Source organism: Phyllobates terribilis, unplaced genomic scaffold (genome assembly GCF_046119375.1).
Source record: "Phyllobates terribilis strain yellow unplaced genomic scaffold, ASM4611937v1 Scaffold_1__5_contigs__length_1240528914, whole genome shotgun sequence".
Classification (NCBI taxonomy): Eukaryota; Metazoa; Chordata; class Amphibia; order Anura; family Dendrobatidae; genus Phyllobates; species Phyllobates terribilis.
Genome location: NW_027362761.1, coordinates 861986660 through 862009095, shown reverse-complemented (window position 1 = coordinate 862009095; position 22436 = coordinate 861986660). Strand labels below are relative to the sequence as shown.

At 43.1% G+C, this 22436-nt stretch overlaps 1 protein-coding gene across 1 annotated transcript in view; it reads left to right on the top strand.

The window, feature by feature from the left end:
• The window catches only part of BANK1 (B cell scaffold protein with ankyrin repeats 1), an 857480-nt gene that overhangs the window by 774985 nt on the left and 60059 nt on the right, over positions 1–22436 (top strand). Inside the window, exons 13-14 of the mRNA XM_073639073.1 lie at positions 4282–4524; positions 13583–13636. Coding sequence (XP_073495174.1) covers positions 4282–4524; positions 13583–13636 — 297 coding nt within the window. The remainder of the gene's footprint in view (positions 1–4281; positions 4525–13582; positions 13637–22436) is intronic.

Genomic DNA, 22436 nt, shown 5'->3' with positions numbered 1-22436 from the left:
CTGCTTCCTCCCTGCTCCTGCACTACAGGGTTCCCCTTCCTCAGTGTTCCCTCCCCCCACTCCAGCCAGGGAGAGGGACTGTCATGCCCATCTCAGGGGCATATTGGTCGCCCTGCCCCACGGCAATGTGGTGTAATGCATGCAGGTGTCGGGTCCTGATCCACACTCCATCCTTACCTGAGAGTGAGATATCACACCTCTGGGTGAGGTGCAATACGTCTGTAGCAACCGAGCCCTCAGAGTGCTACAGTTCCATTTATCTTCAGCCTAGGTGACGTATTGCGATACAGGGCCGTGATTTTGGCTATAATAGGGTCCCCTAGACCCCTACCCCAAGCTTTTTAAGAGAATCATATATGGCGTGCCAGGAGACTCTATGGAATGCTTTCTCAGCATCCAACGAGAGTATCTAATTACAAATTTTTAACTGCATCTAGCCCAGGAAATACTTTGTGCCTAATAGCAGTGTCTGCTAGTCAGCGGATTATCCCGGCTGTTAAGCAAGCTACACCACCTGTAGTTTAGACACTTAATTTTTTCAAAGGAAATGCTTCGGGACCATGGGATACTTAGTGAAGAGCATCAGGAGGCACCCCAAGGCATAGGGGCTGGGACTGGCAGTAGGATGCCTTGCGGTGGACAGCCGAGCTCGATCCTTATAAAAGCTTTTTAACTGCAGCAGCTTTAGTGGACGCTACTGGAGCTGGAATTACCGCGGCTGCTGGCATGAGACTTGCCCTCCAATAGATCCTTGTAAATGGATTTAAAGTGTATTCATTCAAATTAGAGAGACAATTTAAATTAAAAAGCTTAGAGCTGCCTCCACCACAGGGGGGCTCGCTCGACCCACCAGCGGACAGGCACCAGTATTGGGAGAGAGGGGCTGGCCGTCAGGGTTCACCGCGGCTCTGGCACAAACCCGGCGACATGGAGGTGGCACGGGCAGGAGCGGACTGGCCGTGTCGGCTTCTCACTTTTTGGATTTTAGAAGGGCATGACATGCCTATATCTGTGTCTCCCCCTCCTTTTACTCCTCCACCTCTTTTATTTTCGCATGACTATATGTACTTGTCACTTTTCCATGTGTTAGTTATGTCTTCTGAGCAGTTTGTCAGCTTTTGGACACCTTTGAAGGTGTTTTCTATGTGTTTCTATGTGTTTTTGTTTGCCTGCCATTGGTTTTAACGGTGTTCGAAGGTGTTCGACGAACAGTTCGACGAACAGTTCGGCGAACACACGGGTGTTCGACGAACCGAACCGAACTCGAACACTACGGGGGTGGCTCAACACTATTTATGGGTGCCGTTACCCACTGGAAGAGCCCTTGAGGTACCAGAACAGCATAATCCCCATAAGTGAACCCATTTTAGAAATTAAACTCCTTTGGGAATTTATCTATAGGTGTAGTGATGAGTTTGACCTCATGGGTGTTTTCCAGAAACAAGCAGCAGTGGATGTTGCTGAGTGAAAATTTCAAATCTGCTATTGTAGTACCCAGTACGTTGTAATGCCCATACATTATGCCCAGCTCATGCTTATGGAGGCACCCGTAAATTAAGCGCGCTCTCATCGCTACAGAAATGCCAAACATGTGGATGATAAATATGGGTTAAGCACATTATGTTGCTCAGAAGGGAGAGGGGCATTTGGATTTGGGAGCACAAAATTCACTGGATTTTGTTTGGGGGGTGAGCAGCCATAGTGCTTTTTCAGAACCTTTGTGCTACCAGTAATGTGGAAGCCCCCTTAATTTCCATTGACAGATAACAGACCTGAGTGTGGACTTGCTTTTTTTGTGGATTAAGTTGAAGCTTTTATTGGAAACATTTTACATAACATTTTGGATCACATTTATCCTGTGCTCTATGCTGAGCACTTACATTGTGGTTGCCATCTAAATCTCTGAATGACGTGATTCAGATGAAACCCCTGAGGGATAAATTCACTGTAATAAGGCAGCAGAGTTACTCTGGACTCTATCCGGCCTCTGTTCAATGGTGCCCTTCTTTTCAGAGGTGCTCAAAACTGTGGCAGACTGCGCTTTTATGTACGCTTAAAAAGACGGACACCACTGTATCATAGGCCAGACAAAGTCCACAGTGCCTTCATCTGCCTCATTATAGGAAATGATCCACCAGAGGTTCAGTCTGAATCACAAATTCCAGAGATTTACATGGAAACCCTGGTGTAAGCGCTCAGTGCAGAGCATAAGATAAATGTGCGCTTAACCTTGCTGCGATCTTTGGGAGGCAGAATGAACAAATCAACAGCAGGTCAAGAATTGCTTTTGTTTATTTTTTACGTCATTCACTGTGCGGTATAAGTGATAAGTTAACTTTATTCTACAGGAAGGTGCAATTACAACGATACCAGATTTTTATTGGTCTTTTATGTTTGGCTGCTGTTACACACTAAAAAACTCTTTTTTTGCAAAAAAGGTTTTTCTTCGTCATATTTTGAGAGCTATAATTTTTCTATACTTCTGCCGACAGTCATGTTATGGCTTGTTTTTTTGTTTTTTGTGGGACAAGTTGCTGTTTTTATTGGTACTATTTTCGAGCACATAGCATTTTTTGATTACTTTCTATTTCGAATTTTGGGAGGCAGAATGAACAAAAACCAGCATCAGGAATTGGTTGTTTTTTCTTGGTGGGGGAGGTTATTCTGTTCATCATGTGGTATAAGTGATAAGACAGCTTTATTCTTCGGGTCAGTACGATTACAGCCATATCACATTTATATAATTATTTATGTTTTGATGGTTTTACACAATAAAAACTATTTTAGAAAGAAAATAATTATTTTTGCATCGCTTTATTCTGAGAGGTCTAACTTTTTTATTTCTCTGCTGATGGAGCTGTATGGTGGCTTGTTTTATGTGGGACATTATCAAGTTTTTAGTGATACCATTTTTATTTACATTTGACTCTTTGATTGCGTTTTATTCCACTTTATTTTGGCAGTATGATGAAAAAACAGTTTTATTGCCTCTTTTTTATTTTATTTTTTTACCGAGTTCACTGAAGGGGTTACATAGTGTGACAGTTTTATAGATCGGGTTATTCCAGACTTGACGATACCAAGTATGTGTATTTTTTTACATAAATATACCTATTTATTGGTATAATATTTTTTGCATTTTTTTGGTTTTTTATTTTGTGATTTTTTTATATTTTTACATTTTTTTCTTTATTTTTTGTACTTAGTCCCGCTATGCTACTTTCACTTTAACTTTTATGACTTTGATCACTGACATAATGTATTGAAATGAACCAGCACTATAACGCATAATACCTTTCAATGCTGCACTGACAGAAGACTCTTTGACCATACTGCTGTCATGGTCTAAACAGGCCACTGTAGCTGGCAGATGTGGAGGTCATCATAACGACCTCGGGTTGCCATGGCAATGATCGGCATGCCTGCTATAACATTGTGGGGGTGCCGAACGCGCGGGGGATTGGGGTGCCGAACACGCGGGGGAGGGAGCCCCCGCCCCCTCCCTCTCCCAGCCTTCCAAATACTATGGTGTTAAATAGCCCAGGGCAGTGCGGGCACCACTCCTGGCTGTGACAGCCGGAGTTCGACTATCACTTAAGCTGGCAATCGTGTGGGCACTACTCCTGTGCCCACATGATCTCCATGATGTAAATTTAAATCATTTTGCGGGAAAGCCTTCCAATCATGACGCAAACCTACATCAAATGTTGTGAAGGGTTAATGAATCTAGCTCGTCTGATATGTGCTGTGCGCCTCTGTGAATCTCTAATCTTACTGAAGTCAGGGACTGGAGTAAGATTTCTGGAGTAGGGAACTCAGCAGCTTGTTATGCATTATATAAACTGTGGTTTCATGCCCCTATGCACCTCGATCCCCTCTCAACTCCTCCTGATGTGAAAATGCCAAAAACCGCAGAAGTTTTTTTTTTTTGCACAATTGAGACTTTTCAAAGCAAAGATGACATTGCTTTGATGAATCAGGGCCTACATGTATGAAAAGCTGATAAATAATCTCAAGTCAAAAAATCACCTGTAAAAAGAAATCCTTGTCTTTCAAGTAGTTCCAATAATGTTCATTTATTTCTTTACCAATAAGTATTCCAACACAAAGTCAGCATGCATTGTTACCATATGTAAGTAGACATCTGAATGGCAAATCTGTCTTGTCGCACTGACTTAACTACGTTGAATATGGCAAAATTAGTAACTGGTTAATAGAAGCCTGATCCTTTTACAGCTCACAAAAAAGTATATCTAAGATAAATTTCTCTTTCTTTTCCAGCAGAGGTGAAAGATGAAAGATTCAGTTTACCATTTTTTAGGGATGAGTATGAGGGCAATGAGGAAGACCCGTATAGTACAATTTATAATGATGATGATGAACTGTACATTGAGTTACCCTTTGAAACTGCAGATGAAGAGAATCCAAGAGGGAAGAAATCATTTATTGTTCACAGAGCTCCGGCCCCTGCACCACGTCCACAAGCTCCTGTTCCAGATATCGATGACTCCTACATCTCTAAAGGTAGCAATATAACTGTACTAAATATATTTTACTTACAGTATATTCTCACCTGTCTATTATAGGAAAACCAATCTCATGAACTACAAATAGAAAATTATTATTTTTTTTTATAAATTTATAGTGAATTTTAGGTTTAGCTGCTTAAAAAATTTCATAAACTCCGATACTCTCAAAATAAATATGAGATATTAAGTAACTTTGCACAATAACTTAGTTTAATTAATAATATGATTTCTAAATTAAGATGTAATTAACATGTAAGACACAGGGAACGATATGGTGGTCACATACCAGTGACGTCACCTCTACTCTTCCCTATTAATTGACAAGTGGGGGTGGTGAAAATTGTAATGAAACAAAGAGGAGCCAAGGGCTGCAAGTGCACTGATACGACCGCTAGTGCACCGCTAGTGCACTTGAAAGCCTGTTTTGCATATAAATTAAAAAAAATTATTTTGGTGCAACAAAACACTGTAGGGCAACAAAATAGTTATTGCTGGAAATGTTTCGCTCTAAAACCCTGAGGAATTCTTACTGACAGGTTCCCTTTATGTTGTATGATGGTTTTCTAAGCAGTGTTAATTATTAATCAGAGCAGTGGTAAAGTGTAAACTTTCTTACATTTTTTTAATATGTTGTAGTCCCTTAAATTCCTTGTAGAACGGTAGGCCCCCACAATCACTCAAATGATTGCTCAGAATTGCACAGCACCTGCCTGAGAGTGCCAACTGAGCAGAGTATGGATGCAATCGAAAGTGTAAAGACCAGGACACCCACCAATATACAGGGAGTTCAAGGGACTACAAAATATACCACATTTTATAAAAATTGTAGTTACACTTTAAACATGTGATGCCTAATATACAGTATTTTAAAATGTTGCTTTGAATAATGCTATATTACATTAGGAAAGAGAGTGCTAATTATTTGAGTGAGTAGCTAATTTTTTTGTTGTTTTTGTTATTAGATTATTATTATTATTATTATTATTATTGTTGTTGTTTTGATTAGTGCTAGTGCTAGTATGAATGATACAATTATTATTATTTTCATGATTAGCATCAGCTATGTGTCTGTCCAATCCCGGGTTTATTTGAGCAAACACCCACTGAAGAGGAATATACATCTTGATATGTTCAAGTATTATGTTGTCCCTTTGGTTATTCACAGTATTAGAGTTTCAAAGGCGACTAAAGTACAAATGATGGTCCACTGGAGAAAAGAAAGCAAATGTGAAAAAAATGAGTCATAGAGATTTCATAGCAATGTAGCTTTTTCATCTTGTTAGGAGATAAAACCTTTCAAGCATTCTCCTGTGGACACATAGGTTGATACATAAAATCTCAGCAGCTAATTAAAGAGTACAGTTCAGGAGCAGAACACTAAGCTGTCTCACCAGCATCTGTCTTACACTCCAGGGAGCTTATAAAAAAAGACACAGATAGAATTTTCCGCGTATCAAAAAAACCTGATTTCACAGCATCAAAATTCTGTTTTTGAATGCAAAAAAAGAATCAAGCAGATGTCAAAAGTGGATATCAAGAGTAACTAAACTTTTGACCATTTTTAAAATAGTTTTTAGTCTCTTTAATTGCTTGCAGATCGCTGTGAGTCTGGGTCCTGAGACCCCCACTGATCACTCAGCGAGCATGAGAAAACTTACAGAACAGAATAGGGATGCATTAAAAAGCGTATGACTTATATTGATCCATACATTGCCCAGTGTATGCGCTCAGGCGGGAGGCGTGCGCCCTGCCTGCTGAGCTTCACGCTTCTCAGCATTCTTTTGACTAGACAATTAAATGGACTAAAAATATTAAAAATGGTCAAAGGTTTAGCTACTGTTTAAATTTGACAGATTTGAGTTTAAAGAACACTGAACCTGTTTATCACATGAACGTATGGATTTTTCCTGCAGGTTTAACCCCTTTCTGCACCATGACATACTATTAAGTCATGGAGCAGGTGCAGATGTATGGAGCGGGCTCAGAAGCTTAACCAACTCCACGCAGGGCACGATCTGGATTTATTATACAGCCAACACATTCCTCTAAGATCAGTAACCCCAGCTGGCTCCAAACACTGCTTTTAACCCTTTAAGTACTGCTGACAATTTCTGATGGGGATGAGTCCATACAATTGCAGTATGGGGATGACACTGCCATGGCAGCCGGGAGACTGCTGTGGGCCCACAAGACTGCCTTATTAGCACTTCTATGATGCCCAGTCACTATATACTGTAATATCAAATTGTTGCAAAATATAGTACAAATAATCACAGGTTCAAGTCCACCTATTGGAACCAAGAATACAGCAAAAAAAAAAAATTATACATATATACAGTCATGGCCAAAGGTGTTGGCTCCCTTGAAATTGTTCCAGAAAATGAAGCATTTTTTCCAGAAAATTATTGCAATTACACATGTTTTGTTAAACACATGTCTATTTCCTTTGTGTGTATTGGAACAGCACATAAAAACTGAGGAAAAAAGGTCAATTAGACATCATTTCACACAAAACCCCCAAAATTGGCTGGACAAAATTGTTGGCACCCTCAACTTAATATTTGGTTGCACACCCTTTGGAATAAATAATTGCGATCAATCGCTTTCTACAACCATTAAGAAGATTCACAATATAATCAATAACAATAAATAAAACATGAAATATATGAAATTTGAATTGCATTACTGCTCTAGAAAATATAAATAATTTGAGAATACATACCGCATAAATTGACCAATTCATGTGTACCTGGCAGCCATGGTAAGGCGACTCTCATTGCTGGGAACCTATCTAGTGTGAATCCTCTCTTAGACTGAAGCCTACATGCATATGGAAAGGTAGGATCCTACTATAATTAAAACTGCCTGAGGCTTAGAGGTGGAGTGCTCGGCCAGAAAGGCTATGTATACAAATATCAAAAGACTGATCGTCACTTTCAAAACAGAAAACTACTGTGTGCAGGTGCTGTACACACCATTAAGAAGCTTCTTACACCTCTCAATTGGAGTTTTGGACCACTCTTCTTTTGCAAACTGTTTCAAGTCTCTCGTATTTGAAGGGTACCTTCTCCCAACAGCAATTTTAAGATCTCTCCACAGGTGTTCAATGGGATTTAGATCTGGACTCATGCTGACCACTTCAGAACTCTCCAACACTTTGTTTCCATCGATTTTTTTGTGCTTCTTGAAGAATGTTTGGGGTCATTGTCCTGCTGGAAGACCTATGACCTAGAACGCAAACCCAGCTTTCTGACACTGGGCACTTGCGACCCAAAATCCTTTGATAATCTTCAGATTTCATGATGCCTTAGACATAGTCAAGGCACCCAGTGCCAGAGGCAGAAAAACAACCCAAAAACATCTTTGAATCTCCACCATATTTGACTTTAGGTACTGTGTACTTTTCTCTTTCCATTTTCGGTAAACAGTAGAGTGATGTGCTTTAACAAAAAGCTCTAGCTTGGTCTCATCTGTCCACAAGAAGCTTTCCCAGAAGGATTCTGGCTTACTCATATACATTTTGGCAAACTGTAATCTAGCTTTTTTATGTCTCTGTGTCAGCAGATGCCATAGCATTTCATTTAGTTCAAATGTCGACAGATAGTTGCGCCAACACTGATGCAGCCTGAGGCTGCAGGACAGCTTGAATTTCTTTGGAACTTGATGGGGGCTGCTTATCCACCATCTGGATTATCCTGTATTGCAACTTTTCATCAATTTTTCACTGCCATTCACATCCAGGGAGATTAGCTACAGTGCCATGGGTTGTAAACTTCTTGATTATGTTGTGCACCGTGGACAAAGTGTAAAGTGCACAGGGCATTAGTCATGGACAAGGGGCTGCTGTGTACCCTCACCCTTGCACCCCACAAGTAAATAGTGTCCTGTTTTCCTTGTGCGGTGTGTGTACAGTATAACAATTACATTCAGTATAACAATTACATTTCGGCCAGAGGCCTCCGCTGCATCCACGCCCTCTGATCCAGGATCAGACGCATATAAATCAGGGGACACTTGCTTCATAACAAACAGTAGGTTTCCATGTTCTCTTCGTTTGGCCTGAGCTATCCCTTTGCTTAATGGCTTCCAGGGCCCCTGGGATACTCCAACCCACCCCACAGCTCCCATGAGTTCCGTCCCATCTCCCTGATGCATTTCCCTGTCCGGCTTCCGCTTGTGGGAACAGAATAAGGCACACTTCCCAGTGCCTAGTTCTTTCCGTAGGCCCTGAACATTGCAGGGATGTCGCAGAAGACAGCTGCCGACGTTCTCATGCTGTCCAAACAGTCTGTACTTCTTGTGCCCTCTAGCCCTCTGGCCTTGAACGCTGCTAACACTTTCTTTATCTTGCAACCTAATCTTTCACTCCAGACTCACTGCACTAGCCCGGAAGTTCTCCCCTTTTTAACTGCCCCTCCCATCTTGGTGGTGTTCCTGAACAATTAATTGTGTCTTATCCTATGCAATTTACTTCCTGAATCTAATGTGCCCACAACTGCACCTTTCCCATTCCTATCCTATATCTAATGCCCTAGCTAAACCTATATGATATACTTAACCCTAGACTTTCCTTTTATGTTACACATAAAGAACATTATACATTAATCACATGACATCACATTAACTGCACACATTAGTGTCTATAAGTGTCATGGTCAGATGTGACACACAATCGCCCTGCAGTTGGTTGCAGAAGATCTCTTTGTTTGGAATTACAGACACCTTCTTAGCTGTTTCACTCTAGGACCCAGCGGCTACCTTCTTCCTGCTAATTGACACCCTGGACTGGGTGTTTAAATAGTTTTACTTTGCAGCAGGAAGGTGCCGGTGATATTCACATGTTTCCTTGTGAATGCTTGGAACTCTCAGACTGCTATCTTCCTCTGTGATGCTAGGAGGACGCTTGGAGTTATCTTGTAAAAGTCGTCTAAAGCCAAGCTACTTTCCCCCGTGTTTGCCTCCCTTGATGTCTTTAGTCATTAGTGGGGATCGACTAGTGTTAATCCCCCCTTCCCTATCCAGGGCCAAGTGCTAGGGAAATACAGGGTTTAGGTTCGTGTGTGACGATTGGTTAGGAATAATGTTGAGCGAGTATGTTCTATTAACCCTTTCGCCGAGTATGCTCGAGCCGAGCTCCGAGTATTTATAGCTGCTCGGAGATAAGGTTAAATCACTCCCGTGTGCATGATTTGCGACTGTTTGACAGTTTTATTACATGTGAGGAATGTCTATTTCTTACACATTCCTCACATGTAATAAAACTGTCAAACAGTTGCAAATCATGCACACGGGAGTGATTTAACCTTATCACCAAGCAGCTATAAATACTCGGAGCTCGGCCCGAGCATACTCGGACAGAACATACTTGCTCAACTCTAGTGAGGAACCAATATAGGGATGTTAGTGGAGACAAGGTGATATCAGATCAGCCTAGGAGGTCTCCACTCCCCTTTTCCCTATAAAATGGGCTCCCTTTCACCCTTCCCTTTGTGTTGCACTTTCACACACCTTGCATTGCAATAAGAGTCTATGGCGTTTCACATTTTACATTACTCATACAATATAATAAAATCATGTTAACACATATTCATACACAGTTACTGCAGATGTTGTCTTTAGGAGGAGAGGCGTATGACAGCTCCTGTCACACCCTTACAAAAGGAACATCAAGATCTCTGGAGATGGACTTGTAACCTTTAGATTGTTGATATTGTTCAACAATTTTGGTTCTCAAGTCCTCAGACAGTTCTATTCTCCTCTTTCTGTTCTCCATGCGTAATGTGGCTCACACAGACTTACAATGCAAAGATTGAGTCAACGTTTTCCCTTGCTATCTGGTTTCAGGTGTGATTTTCATATTGTCCACACCTGTTACTTGCCACAGGTGAGTTTGAATGAGCGTCACATGCTTGAAACAAAAAAATAATAGAAAAAGGAAAGCGACAACAAAGCCCCAGATTAGCATAGAAAAAATATAATTTTATTGAATACACATGTCAAGAATATACAAAAATAGTTCATTAAAGAGCTTAAAGGCACAAAGTGCCACATATGTAATTAAAAAACAAAGGACACCAAAGAGCCCCCATAGTAACCCAATGTAGATAGCAGTTCAAGGGTGTATAATAATAACACCACAAATGCATACATCAGTAGCAACACCAGAAGGGACAATTCCCAAATGTCAGATAGTATACCAAAAAAAGGGTAAGTAGAGCCTATAGGAAATGAAAAGCAAAATATATAAATAAACAGCCAATAGTTACCCAAATTGCAAGTACCGATGGTAAGTAAAAGAGGGGGAAAGAGGGAAAGAGGGGGGGCTTAATAGTGTCACCCCTACGCGCGTTTCGGCAGGCCTTCGTCAGGGGGACGCTCTTTAATGAACTATTTTTGTATATTCTTGACATGTGTATTCAATAAAATTATATTTTTTCTATGCTTATCTGGGGCTTTGTTGTCGCTTTCCTTTTTCTATTATTTTTTCATGTTTTTTTGCGATGCCCCCTTTACTTATATATTTATATCCTTATGTCTGCATATTAGCACTTCATGATTGACATTATAATGCGAGCGTTTCTGTGGTATATTTTCTTTATTTTCTTCATGCTTGAAACAAAGTTGTTTAGGCTATGTGCCCACGTTGCGGACCTGAAGCATATTTTTTACGCTTCTCCCTGGCGGGAAAATCGCATGCGGATATTACATGCGGTTTTCCCGCCAGGTAGAAGCGTTTGTGAGGCGTCTTTGCATGCATTTCCGCATGCGGGTTATCAAGCACTTCTCCAAGCATCACTTGGAAAAGTGCTTGACAACTTGTTCAGAATGGTAAAAAATAAAAAAATAAACTTTATACTCACCTTCTGATGAATTCTCTGCCCCGTCCGGAGTCTTGAGCGGCTCACGCTGTTGTGTGCAGGACCTGCGGTGACGTCATTGAGTCATGTGGTGGGTCACATGACTCAATGACGTGGCAGGTCCTTCAGACAACAGCGCGACGGAGGGAAAACATCAGAAGATAAGTATAAACTTTATTTTATTCTTTTTTTTACAGGTTCTTTGGTACCCAGGTCTGGATGAGAGTCTCCTCTCCTCCAGACTTGGGTACCATCCGCACATTGATTCCGCAGCGCTTCCGCAAAATTAATGAACATGCTGCGGATTTTTGACTGCAGCATATACGCTGCGGAAAAATCCGCAGCATGGGCATTGACATTGCGGAATGCCATTGGGGACCATGGGGTGCGGATCTACATGCGTTTTTCAAGCGTTTACGCTGCGGAAATTCCGCAGCATATACGCTTGAAAAACGCTACGTGGGCACACAGCCTTATCCACAATTTTGGAAAGGTGCCGACAATTTTGTCTTGCCCATTTTTTGGATTTTGTGTGAAATTATGTCCAATTTGCTTGTTTTTCTCTGTATTTTTGTGTTGCTCCAATACACACAAAGAAAATAAACGTGTATAACAAAAAATGTATACTTGTAATAATTTTCTGGGAGAAATACTTCATTTTCTGGAACAATTTTAAGGGTCCTAAGGGTATGTGCCCATGGTCAGGAGCCGCTGTGGGATTGACGCTCCGTGTCTATGCAGCATCAAACCCGCAGTGGCCAGATGTTACAACATAGTGCAGAGCTGGCAAACCTATGGCACGCGTGCCAGAGAGGGCACGCAGAGCCCTCCCGGTGGGCACACGCGTCATCGCTGCACCAATAGCGCTACTGGATCAGGCCCGGTGGGAGAGAACTCTGAGCCCTCTCAGACGCACATCTAGCTGAAGTGTATTGCAGCACACGAACTTGCCAGGCCCGTGCGCCGCAATACACACTGCTGGCCAATCAGAGGCCAGCTGCTAGCAGCTGACGTTAGTGTACACGCGACTGGGCGCATGGCAGTGACGTCATGCGCCCCCGTCGCTAGGACTCTGGAGTCAGCTGCCAGCTACAGGAGAGGACGCTGCACGGGAGAAGAAGGAAGGTGAGTAGAAGTGTTTATTATGCTTTTTTTTTTTAATATGCGATGAACAGCGGTGCCAGCAGGCTGGGGGGGAGCATATATACATGGACTGGGGGGGAGCATATATACATATACTGGGGGTAGCATATATACATGGACTGGGGGAGGGAGCATATATACATGGACTGGGGGAGGGAGCATATATACATGTACTGGGGGAGGGAGCATATATACATGGACTGGGGGGAGCATATATACATGGACTGGGGGGGAGCATATATACATTGACTTGGGGGGATCATATATACATGGACTGGGGGGCATATATACATGTACTGGGGGAGGGAGCATATATACATGGACTGGGGTAGGGTGCATATATACATGGACGGGGGAGCATATATACATGGACTGGGGGAGGGAGCATATATACATGGACTGGGGAGAGAGCATATATACATGGACTGGGGGAGAGAGCATATGTACATGTACTGGGGGAGGGAGCATATATACATGGACTAGGGGGGAGCATATATACATGGACTGGGGGGGAGCATATATACATGGATTGGGGAGAGCAGCATATATACATGGATTGGGGGGCATATATACAAGGAGTGGGGGAGGGCAGCATATATACAAGGATTAGGGAAAGACAGCATATATACAAGGATGAGGGGAGGGCAGCATATATACAAGGATGGGGGGAGGGCAGCATATATACAAGGATGGGGGGAGGGCAGCATATATATTCCAGGATGGGGGCAAATACCAAGATGTTGGTAAGCACATTCTGTATTTCTGCAGTCTCATGCTCCTTCCTGTGGCTGCTTTATGCTGCCCTCTCCTTCTCTTTGTATCAGTTGTTTTTTCTAAACTAAAACCTCAATCTTTAGGTTAAATTGCCGTGTTGGCATTTGGCGATAAATAAGTGAGTTTTGGATTGCAGTTTGGGCACTCGGTCTCTAAAAAGTTCGCCGTCACTGCCCTACTGCATTAGCAGCGATTGGTGTTAGCATAAAATGGCAATTTTTATGAAAAAAATACATATATATCTGTATATATTTATAAAGTTGTAATGTCTGTGTTCAGTATTTCGACAGAAAGAAGAGGAAAAGAAAATATACGCCACTGGTCTATATCAAGGTGAGCTCAACTGTTTTTTAATCTATTTACAGCAAAAAGTTATTTTCTCTTTGGCTGAATTAGCTTTTTTTGATAATCCCACTCCCCTGTAAAGTAATATTTTGAATGTTCATTTTATATTTAGAATATAGATATAGGATTATAATGGGATATTTCATATGCCTACATCATTGATTTGTTACAGGCAAAAATTACCATTTTTCTCTTATTGTATTCTAAAACGAACCTATCTCTTTGAAGTAGCTAAACAGATTATACAGGGTGGGCCATTTATATGGATACACCTAAATAAAATGGTTGGTGATATCAACTTCCTGTTTGTGGCACATTAGTATATGGGAGGGGGAAAACTTGTAGAGTGTCTTGCACTGAAATCTGCTGCAATGACCCGGGTACTGCGTTCACCAGACATTAACAAAATTTCTATCCACTCATCACGTGTTAACCTCTGCGACATGTCAATGGCTGTTAACAAAAAGAAACTTGTAAATAACTCATGAAAGAATAAAGTTACGTTAAAACCAAACACACCATTGTTTTTCTTATGAAATTCTCAATAAGTTTGATGTGTCACATGACCCTCTTCCCATTGAAAAAAATAAAGTTGGATCCAAAATAGCCGACTTCAAAATGGCCACCATGGTCACCACCCATCTGGAAAAGTTTTACCCTCCCATATACTAATGTGCCGCAAACAGGAAGTTGATATCACCGACCATTCCCATTTTATTTAGGTGTATACATATAAATGGCCCACCCTGTATATATATATATATATATATATATATATATATAGTACAGACCAAAAGTTTGGACACACCTTCTCATTTAAAGATTTTTCTGTATTTTCATAATTATGAAAATTGTACATTCACACTGAAGGCATCAAAACTATGAATTAATCCCTTAACCCCCGAGGGTGGTTTGCACGTTAATGACCGGGCCAATTTTTACAATTCTGACCACTGTCACTTTATGAGGTAATTACTCTGGAACGCTTCAACGGATACCCCTGATTCTGAGATTGTTTTTTCGTGACATATTGTACTTCATGATTTTGGTAAAATGTATTCGATATCACTTGCGTTTATTTGTGAAAAAAACGGAAATTTGGCGAAAATTTTGAAAATTTTGCAATTTTCAAAATTTGAATTTTTATGCCCTTAAATCAGAGAGATATGTCACACAAAATAGTTAATAAATAACATTTCCCACATGTTTACTTTACATCAACTCAATTTTGGAACCAAAGCTTTTTTTGTTATGTAGCTATAAGGGTTAAAAGTTGACCAGCGATTTCTCGTTTTTCCAACAAAATTTACAAAACCATTTTTTTAGGGACCACATCACATTTGAAGTCACTTTGAGAGGTCTTTATGACATAAAATACCCAAAAGTGACACCATTCTAAAAACTGCATCCCCCAAGGAGCTCAAAACCACATTCAAGAACTTTATTAACCCTTCAGGTGCTTCACAGGAATTTTTGGAATGTGGAAGAAAAAAATGAACATTTAACTTTTTTCACAAAAATGTTACTTTAGACCCAATTTTTTTTATTTTCACAGGGGTAACAAGAAAAAATGGACGCAAAAATTTGTTGTGCAATTTCCCCTGGGCACGCAGATACCCCATATGTGGGGAAAAAACACTGTTTGGGCACACGGCAGGGCTCGGAAGGGAAGGAGCGCTATTTGACTTTTTGATTGTAAAATTTGCTTGCATAATTAGCGGACGCCATGTTGCATTTGGAGAGTCCCTGTGTGCCCAAACATTGGAGCTCCCCCACAAGTGACCCCATTTTGGAAACTAGACCGCCCAAGGCACCTATCTAGATGCATAGTGAGCACATGGAACCCCCAGGTGCTTCACAAATTGATTCATAAAAATGAAAAAGTGTTTTTTTTTTCATTTTTTTATTTTTATGAATCAATTTGTGAAGCACCTGGGGGTTCCAAGTGCTCACTATGCATCTAGATAGGTGCCTTGGGGGATCTAGGTTCCAAAATGGGGCCACTTGTGGGGGAGCTCCAATGTTTGGGCACACAGGGGCTCTCCAAATGCAACATGGTGTCCGCTAACAAATTGAATGGAAAATCGGCTCAAATTGTTAGCGGACACCATGTTACGTTTGGAGAGCCCCTGTGTACCCAAACATTGGAGCTCCCCCACAAATGACCCCATTTTGGAAACTAGGCCCCCCAAGGCACCTATCTAGATGCATAGTGAGCACTTGGAACCCCCAGGTGCTTCACAAATTGATTCGTAAAAATGAAAAAGTGAAAAAAAAAACAGTTTCTCATTTTTATGAATCAATTTGTGAAGCACCTGGGGGTTCCAAGTGCTCACTATGCATCTAGATAGGTGCCTTGGGGGGGTCTAGTTTCCAAAATGGGGTCACCTGTGGGGGAGCTCCAATGTTTATGCACACAGGAGCTCTCCAAACGCGACATGGTGTCCGCTAACAAATTGGAACCATGTAGCGTTTGGAGAGGCCCTGTGTGACTAAACATTGAAGCTCCCCCACAAGTGACTCCATTTTGGAAACTAGACCACCCAAGGCACCTATCTAGATGCATAATGAGCACTTGGAGCCCCTAGGTGCTTCACAAATTGATTCGTAAAATGAAAAAGTGAAAAAAAAACACTTTTTCATTTTTACGAATCAATTTGTGAAGCACCTGGGGGTTCCAAGTGCTCACTATGCAACTAGGTAGGTGCCCTGGGGGGTATAGTTTCCAAAATGGGGTCACTTGTGGGGGAGCTCCAATGTTTGGGCACACAGGGACTCTCCAAATGCAACATGGTGTCCGCTAACAAATTGAATGGAAAATCGGCTCAAATTGTTAGCGGACACCATGTTGCGTTTGGAGAGCTCCTGTGTGCCCAAACATTGGAGCTCCCCCACAAGTGACCCCATTTTGGAAACTAGACCGCCCAAGGCACCTATCTAGATGGATAGTGAGCACTTGAAACCCCCAGGTGCTTCACAAATTGATTCGTAAAAATAAAAAAGTGAAAAAAAAAACACTTTTTCATTTTTATGAATCAATTTGTGAAGCACCTGGGGGTTCCAAGTGCTCACTATGCATCTAGATAGGTGCCTTTGGGGTTTAGTTTCCAAAATGGGGTCACCTGTGGGGGAGCTCCAATGTTTATGCACACAGGAGCTCTCCAAACGCGACATGGTGTCCGCTAACAAATTGGAACCATGTAGCGTTTGGAGAGGCCCTGTGTGACTAAACATTGGAGCTCCCCCACAAGTGACCCCATTTTGGAAACTAGACCACCCAAGGCACCTATCTAGATGCATAATGAGCACTTGGAACCCCCAGGTGCTTCACAAATTGATTTGTAAAAATGAAAAAGTGAAAAAAAACACTTTTTCATTTTTACTAATCAATTTGTGAAGCACCTGGGGGTTCCAAGTGCTCACTATGCAACTAGGTAGGTGCCTTGGGGGGTATAGTTTCCAAAATGGGGTCACTTGTGGGGGAGCTCCAATGTTCGGCACACAGGGACTCTCCAAATGCACCTTGGTGTCCGCTAACAAATTGAATGGAAAATCGGCTCAAATTGTTAGCGGACACCATGTTGCATTTGGAGAGCTCCTGTGTGCCAAAACATTGGAGCTCCCCCACAAGTGACCCCATTTTGGAAACTAGACCGCCCAAGGCACCTATCTAGATGGATAGTGAGCACTTGAAACCCCCAGGTGCTTCACAAATTGATTCGTAAAAATGAAAAAGTGAAAAAAAAACACTTTTTCATTTTTATAAATCAATTTGTGAAGCACCTGGGGGTTCCAAGTGCTCACTATGCATCTAGATAGGTGCCGTTGGGGGTCTAGTTTCCAAAATGGGGTCACCTATGGGGGAGCTCCAATGTTTATGCACACAGGAGCTCTCCAAACGCGACATGGTGTCCGCTAACAAATTGGAACCATGTAGCGTTTGGAGAGGCCCTGTGTGACTAAACATTGGAGCTCCCCCACAAGTGACCCCATTTTGGAAACTAGACCACCCAAGGCACCTATCTAGATGCATAATGAGCATTTGGAACCCCCAGGTGCTTCACAAATTGATTCGTAAAAATGAAAAAGTGAAAAAAAAACACTTTTTCATTTTTACGAATCACTTTGTGAAGCACCTGGGGGTTCCAAGTGCTCACTATGCAACTAGGTAGGTGCCTTGGGGGGTATAGTTTCCAAAATGGGGTCACTTGTGGGGGAGCTCCAATGTTCGGCACACAGGGACTCTCCAAATGCACCTTGGTGTCCGCTAACAAATTGAAAGGAAAATCGGCTCAAATTGTTAGCGGACACCATGTTGCATTTGGAGAGCCCCTGTGTGCCAAAACATTGGAGCTCCCCCACAAGTGACCCCATTTTGGAAACTAGACCCCCCAAGGCACCTATCTAGATGCATAGTGAGCACTTGGAACCCCCAGGTGCTTCACAAATTGATTCGTAAAAATGAAAAAGTGAAAAAAAAAAACACTTTTTCATTTTTATGAATCAATTTGTGAAGCACCTGGGGGTTCCAAGTGCTCACTATTAGAGATGAGCGGTGTTCGACTCGAACTGTTCACCAATCTCAAATTTGAGCTGTTTTGGGCGGTGTTCGAGCCGTTCGGCGAATACGAACGATTTGAAAAAAATTCGGCTGTTCGAGGTTATGTTCGATAACTGTTCGTGCACCAAAATCATAACTGGATTTTTTCTCAGTAATGCTGAAAATTAATGTTAATACGCACTTTGAGTGTACAGCGGGGCGGGGGGAGGGGCAGGGGATGGATCTCTGCAGGAATAATGAAGATCTCCATTTTTTTTTCCCTTTCCCGCATTTACAGTGGGGAGGTGCAATCTGTCAGCCTATCAGCCACGCACACACGGAGCAAAGTGCTTTTTTCACACAAGCAAGGGCATGTGTCATTGGCAGTGTATGTCACATGTCCTTACCCTATAAGACCCAGCCATTTTCCCCGTCACCACCATTTTCTCACTGCAGCAGCTGCGTGTTAGACGGCACCGCTGTTGCTGTGTGTGCTATACCTTGTTAATTTCAAGCCAATTTTCGCACAAATCTACAGATAGCTTGGGAGTAGGGAAGAGTTGTGATTGCAGTCCTTTTAAGGACTAGGTTACATCATTTCCTACGACTTTTATCAGGCAGGTCTGTGCTCTTAAATAGATAGGTTGGGAGTAAAGACTAATTGTAATTGCAGTCCTTTTCAGGACTAAGTTACATCAGTTCCTATCAGTTTTTGCCAGGCAGGTAAGTGCCTGTGCTGTGCAAGTTTTTTTCACAGCATTTGGCTAAATCTAGCAAAGCAAATCCTTTTTGGCCTATTGCAGAGTGTGTTAGTCAGTGGAGTAGCCTATCTGTGTTGCAAGCTACACCACCTGTGTATAGAATACCAATTTTTTTACTGCACCTAGTGAAGTAAAACCTTTTGGGCATAGCATCATTCTATTAGTCAATCTATACTAACCTCCACCAGGTTGCAAATTCAATATAATATTTTTCTGTATCGAGCTCTGAAAAAATATTTGGGCTTCTAGCAGTGTGTGGGACTTGTTCTATTAGTCCATCTATACTAACCTCCATCAGGTTGCAAATTCAATATCATTGTTATCTGCATCTAACCCAGCCAATACTTTTGGCCTCATACCACAGTTTGGCCACTCAGCTCTGCTTTGTTCCCATCCATTGTTTTTTTGTGCAAACAACTCCAGAGTTGTGAATTAGTTAACCACCAAAATGAGTGGAAAAAGGCCTGCTGCTGGTGGAAAGGGGAATAGGCGTGTTGGGAAGGGGAAAAAAGGTTGTGTCCATGGGGTAGGTGTTAAAGCAACAGTAACATCTGCAGAAGAAAGACCATCTTCCAGCCAAACTAAAATGTCTACTTCTTTTAGCGGACAATGTGATAAGGTCCCTTTCTTACGGCCACGCCAATCGCTACAAATTCCAGATGAGGCACAAAAACAGCAGGTGCTTCAACGGATATCAAGTGCTCCTTTGAGTGGGCTCTCCTCCACCTCAATTTCAACATCACAAATACTCCAGTCCTCAGAGGTGTCACCCCAATCGCACTTGCTTCCTCACAGCTCCCAAATCTCCAGCTGCCCGTCTGAGTATGGGGTAGAACAGATGGTTGAGTCTGCAGAGCTGTTTATTCATACTATAGCCTGGGAATCAGAGGTCGGCTCCAGAGCTTCTGTGAATCCAGACGAGGAAATGATCTGCACTGATGCCCAGAATCTTTATGAGTCGGATCCAGGACCAGACGCAGAAGGTTCTGACCATAATGTAGACCCTCGTTCCCAAACTGTAACTCCTGTTGGTGGAGACAATGAGGAAGACGATGATGAAACTCAAATACCTGATTGAAGCGACAACTTTAGTTTTTTGTCAGGGCAGGAACAGGTTGGCTCTGAGGACGATGGGTGTGATAACACACAGGGTGATGATGATGAGGTTGGAGATCCCACTTACTGTCAACCCACAGTCAGCCAAGAGATGAAGTCAGCAGAGGAGGTGGAGGAGGATGCTAGTGATGACGAGGTCAGGTTGCGCCTTCCTGGACAGAGACGTAGTACTGGAAGCACGTCAACAACTGCATCCTCAAACAAAACTCTGCCTCTGACCACAAGTCGTGGTGGCTCTTCAGGTCGCATGAGTGCTAAGCCTTGCATAGCCTGGGCATTTTTTCAGATCAATAAAGATGACCCAACTCGTGTTATCTGTAACATTTGTCAGCAAAAGCTAAGTAGAGGCCAAAAAATACACAGTTTGAGTACTTCATGCATGAACCGGCACATGGACATGAAGCATAAGTTGCAGTGGGAAGCTCACTGTGCTACAATGTGGCCTAGCCGGCCGGGCCAACTGCCGTCTGCCCCATCTTGTGCATCCGCGGCCTCTTCATCCTCTGTGACTGGGGGGACAGCAGTCACACGTGTTTTGGGACGCAGACCTGCCACCTCTTTACCCGCTACAGCCAGCGTGATTGGCAGGTCATCATTTTCTTAGGAGCTGGTGTTGAGTGCTGTCCGACATCGATAGCACCACCTTTGGATCAACGCAACCTAACATGTCGGCCTGCGTCTTCCTCACAGACCGGCAGTTTGCCGGGGACACCCTTCTCAACCCCGTCTAAGCACAACAGCCAGCCCTCGGTCCCTCAGATGTGGACAAGTAAAAGACCTTTTCCTCCTAGCCATGAGAAAGCTAAGAGGTTGAATTTCACCATCTGCAAGCTCTTGGCTACAGAAATGCTTCCTTTCCGCCTGGTGGACACAGAGGATTTTCGAGACCTTATGTCCGTCGCAGTGCCCCAGTACCAGATGCCCAGTCGGCACTACTTCTCAAAGAAAGGTGTGCCTGCTCTCCACCAGCATGTCGCACACAACATCACCGCTTCTTTGAGAAACTCTGTGTGTGACAGGGTGCATTTCACCACAGACACTTGGACGAGTAGGCATGGACAGGGGCGTTACATGTCGCTGACTGGGCACTGGGTAACTATGGTGACAGCAGGACAAGGGGCTGCTGTCCAAGTCTTGCCATCCCCACGAGTTGTGCGTCAATCCTCTTTATCTCAAAGTTCCTCCACTGCTTCTGCCTCCTCAACCTCCTCTCAGTCCTCCACCTGCACCCAAAGCCTGCCTGGTCATGCCACCCGCTTTCTAACTCCGCAGAAGGGATCCTGCACACCTCCTTACTATGCTGGCAGCAGGGCTCAACTTCATCAGGCGGTTTATACTTTGAAATGTCTGGGAAATGTGAGTCACACAGCTGAGGAGTTGTGGTCAGCTCTGGAGAACCAGTTTCATGAATGGTTGTCTCCACTGGACCTGAAACCAGGGAAGGCCTTGTGCAACAATGCTGCAAACCTGGGTGCGGCCCTTCACCGGGGCAATGTCACACACGTGCCTGGTATGGCTCACGTGTTGAACCTGGTTGTCCAGCAATTTTTAGCCCACTTTCCTAGACTAGATGGCCTTCTGCAGAGGGCACAGTCGCTGTGTGCTCACTTCCGCCATTCGCATCCCGCAGCTCAGCGACTTACATCTCTACAGAAGTCGTTGGGCCTGCCACTTCACCGGCTAAAATGCGATGTGGCTACCCGGTGGAATTCAACTCTGCACATGTTGCAGCGACTGTGGCAGCACCGACAAGCCCTGGTGCAATACGTTCTGACGTATAGCCTGGGCCAAAGAGATCCAGAGGTGGGGCAAATCACGCTGGAGGAGTGATCTCAGATCAGGGACCTATGCACCCTTCTCCACAGTTTTGAAATGGCGACGAAGATGTTTAGTGCTGATGATGCCATTATCAGCATGACTATTCTGGTGATTTACATGCTGGAGCACATGTTAAACAGAATTCGGAGTCAGGTGGTGGCACAAGAGGAGGTGGAGGAAGTAGAGGAGGAGGAGTTGTATGCGGAAGGGCTAACATCTGCAAGGTCCAGACGGTCGGCAACACCAAGACGGCAGGCATGTGAGGGTGGGGGAGATGGTTTTACCAGGGCGCATGGAAGCAGCCAAACTAGTGAGGAAAGTGCAGGAGCCCAGGAAGAAGTGGAGGACGAACTGATGGAAGACTCGTCAGATGAGGGAGACCATGATCACATTTCTGTTGTGCGAGGTTGGGGGGAGAGGACAGAGGAAGGAAGCATGATTGTTACCTCGCCACCAACACAACAGGGACTTGATGCTCCTGGATGCGCAAAACACATGAGTGCCTTCTTGCTGCACTACCTGCAACATGACCCTCGAATTGTGAGAATTAGAA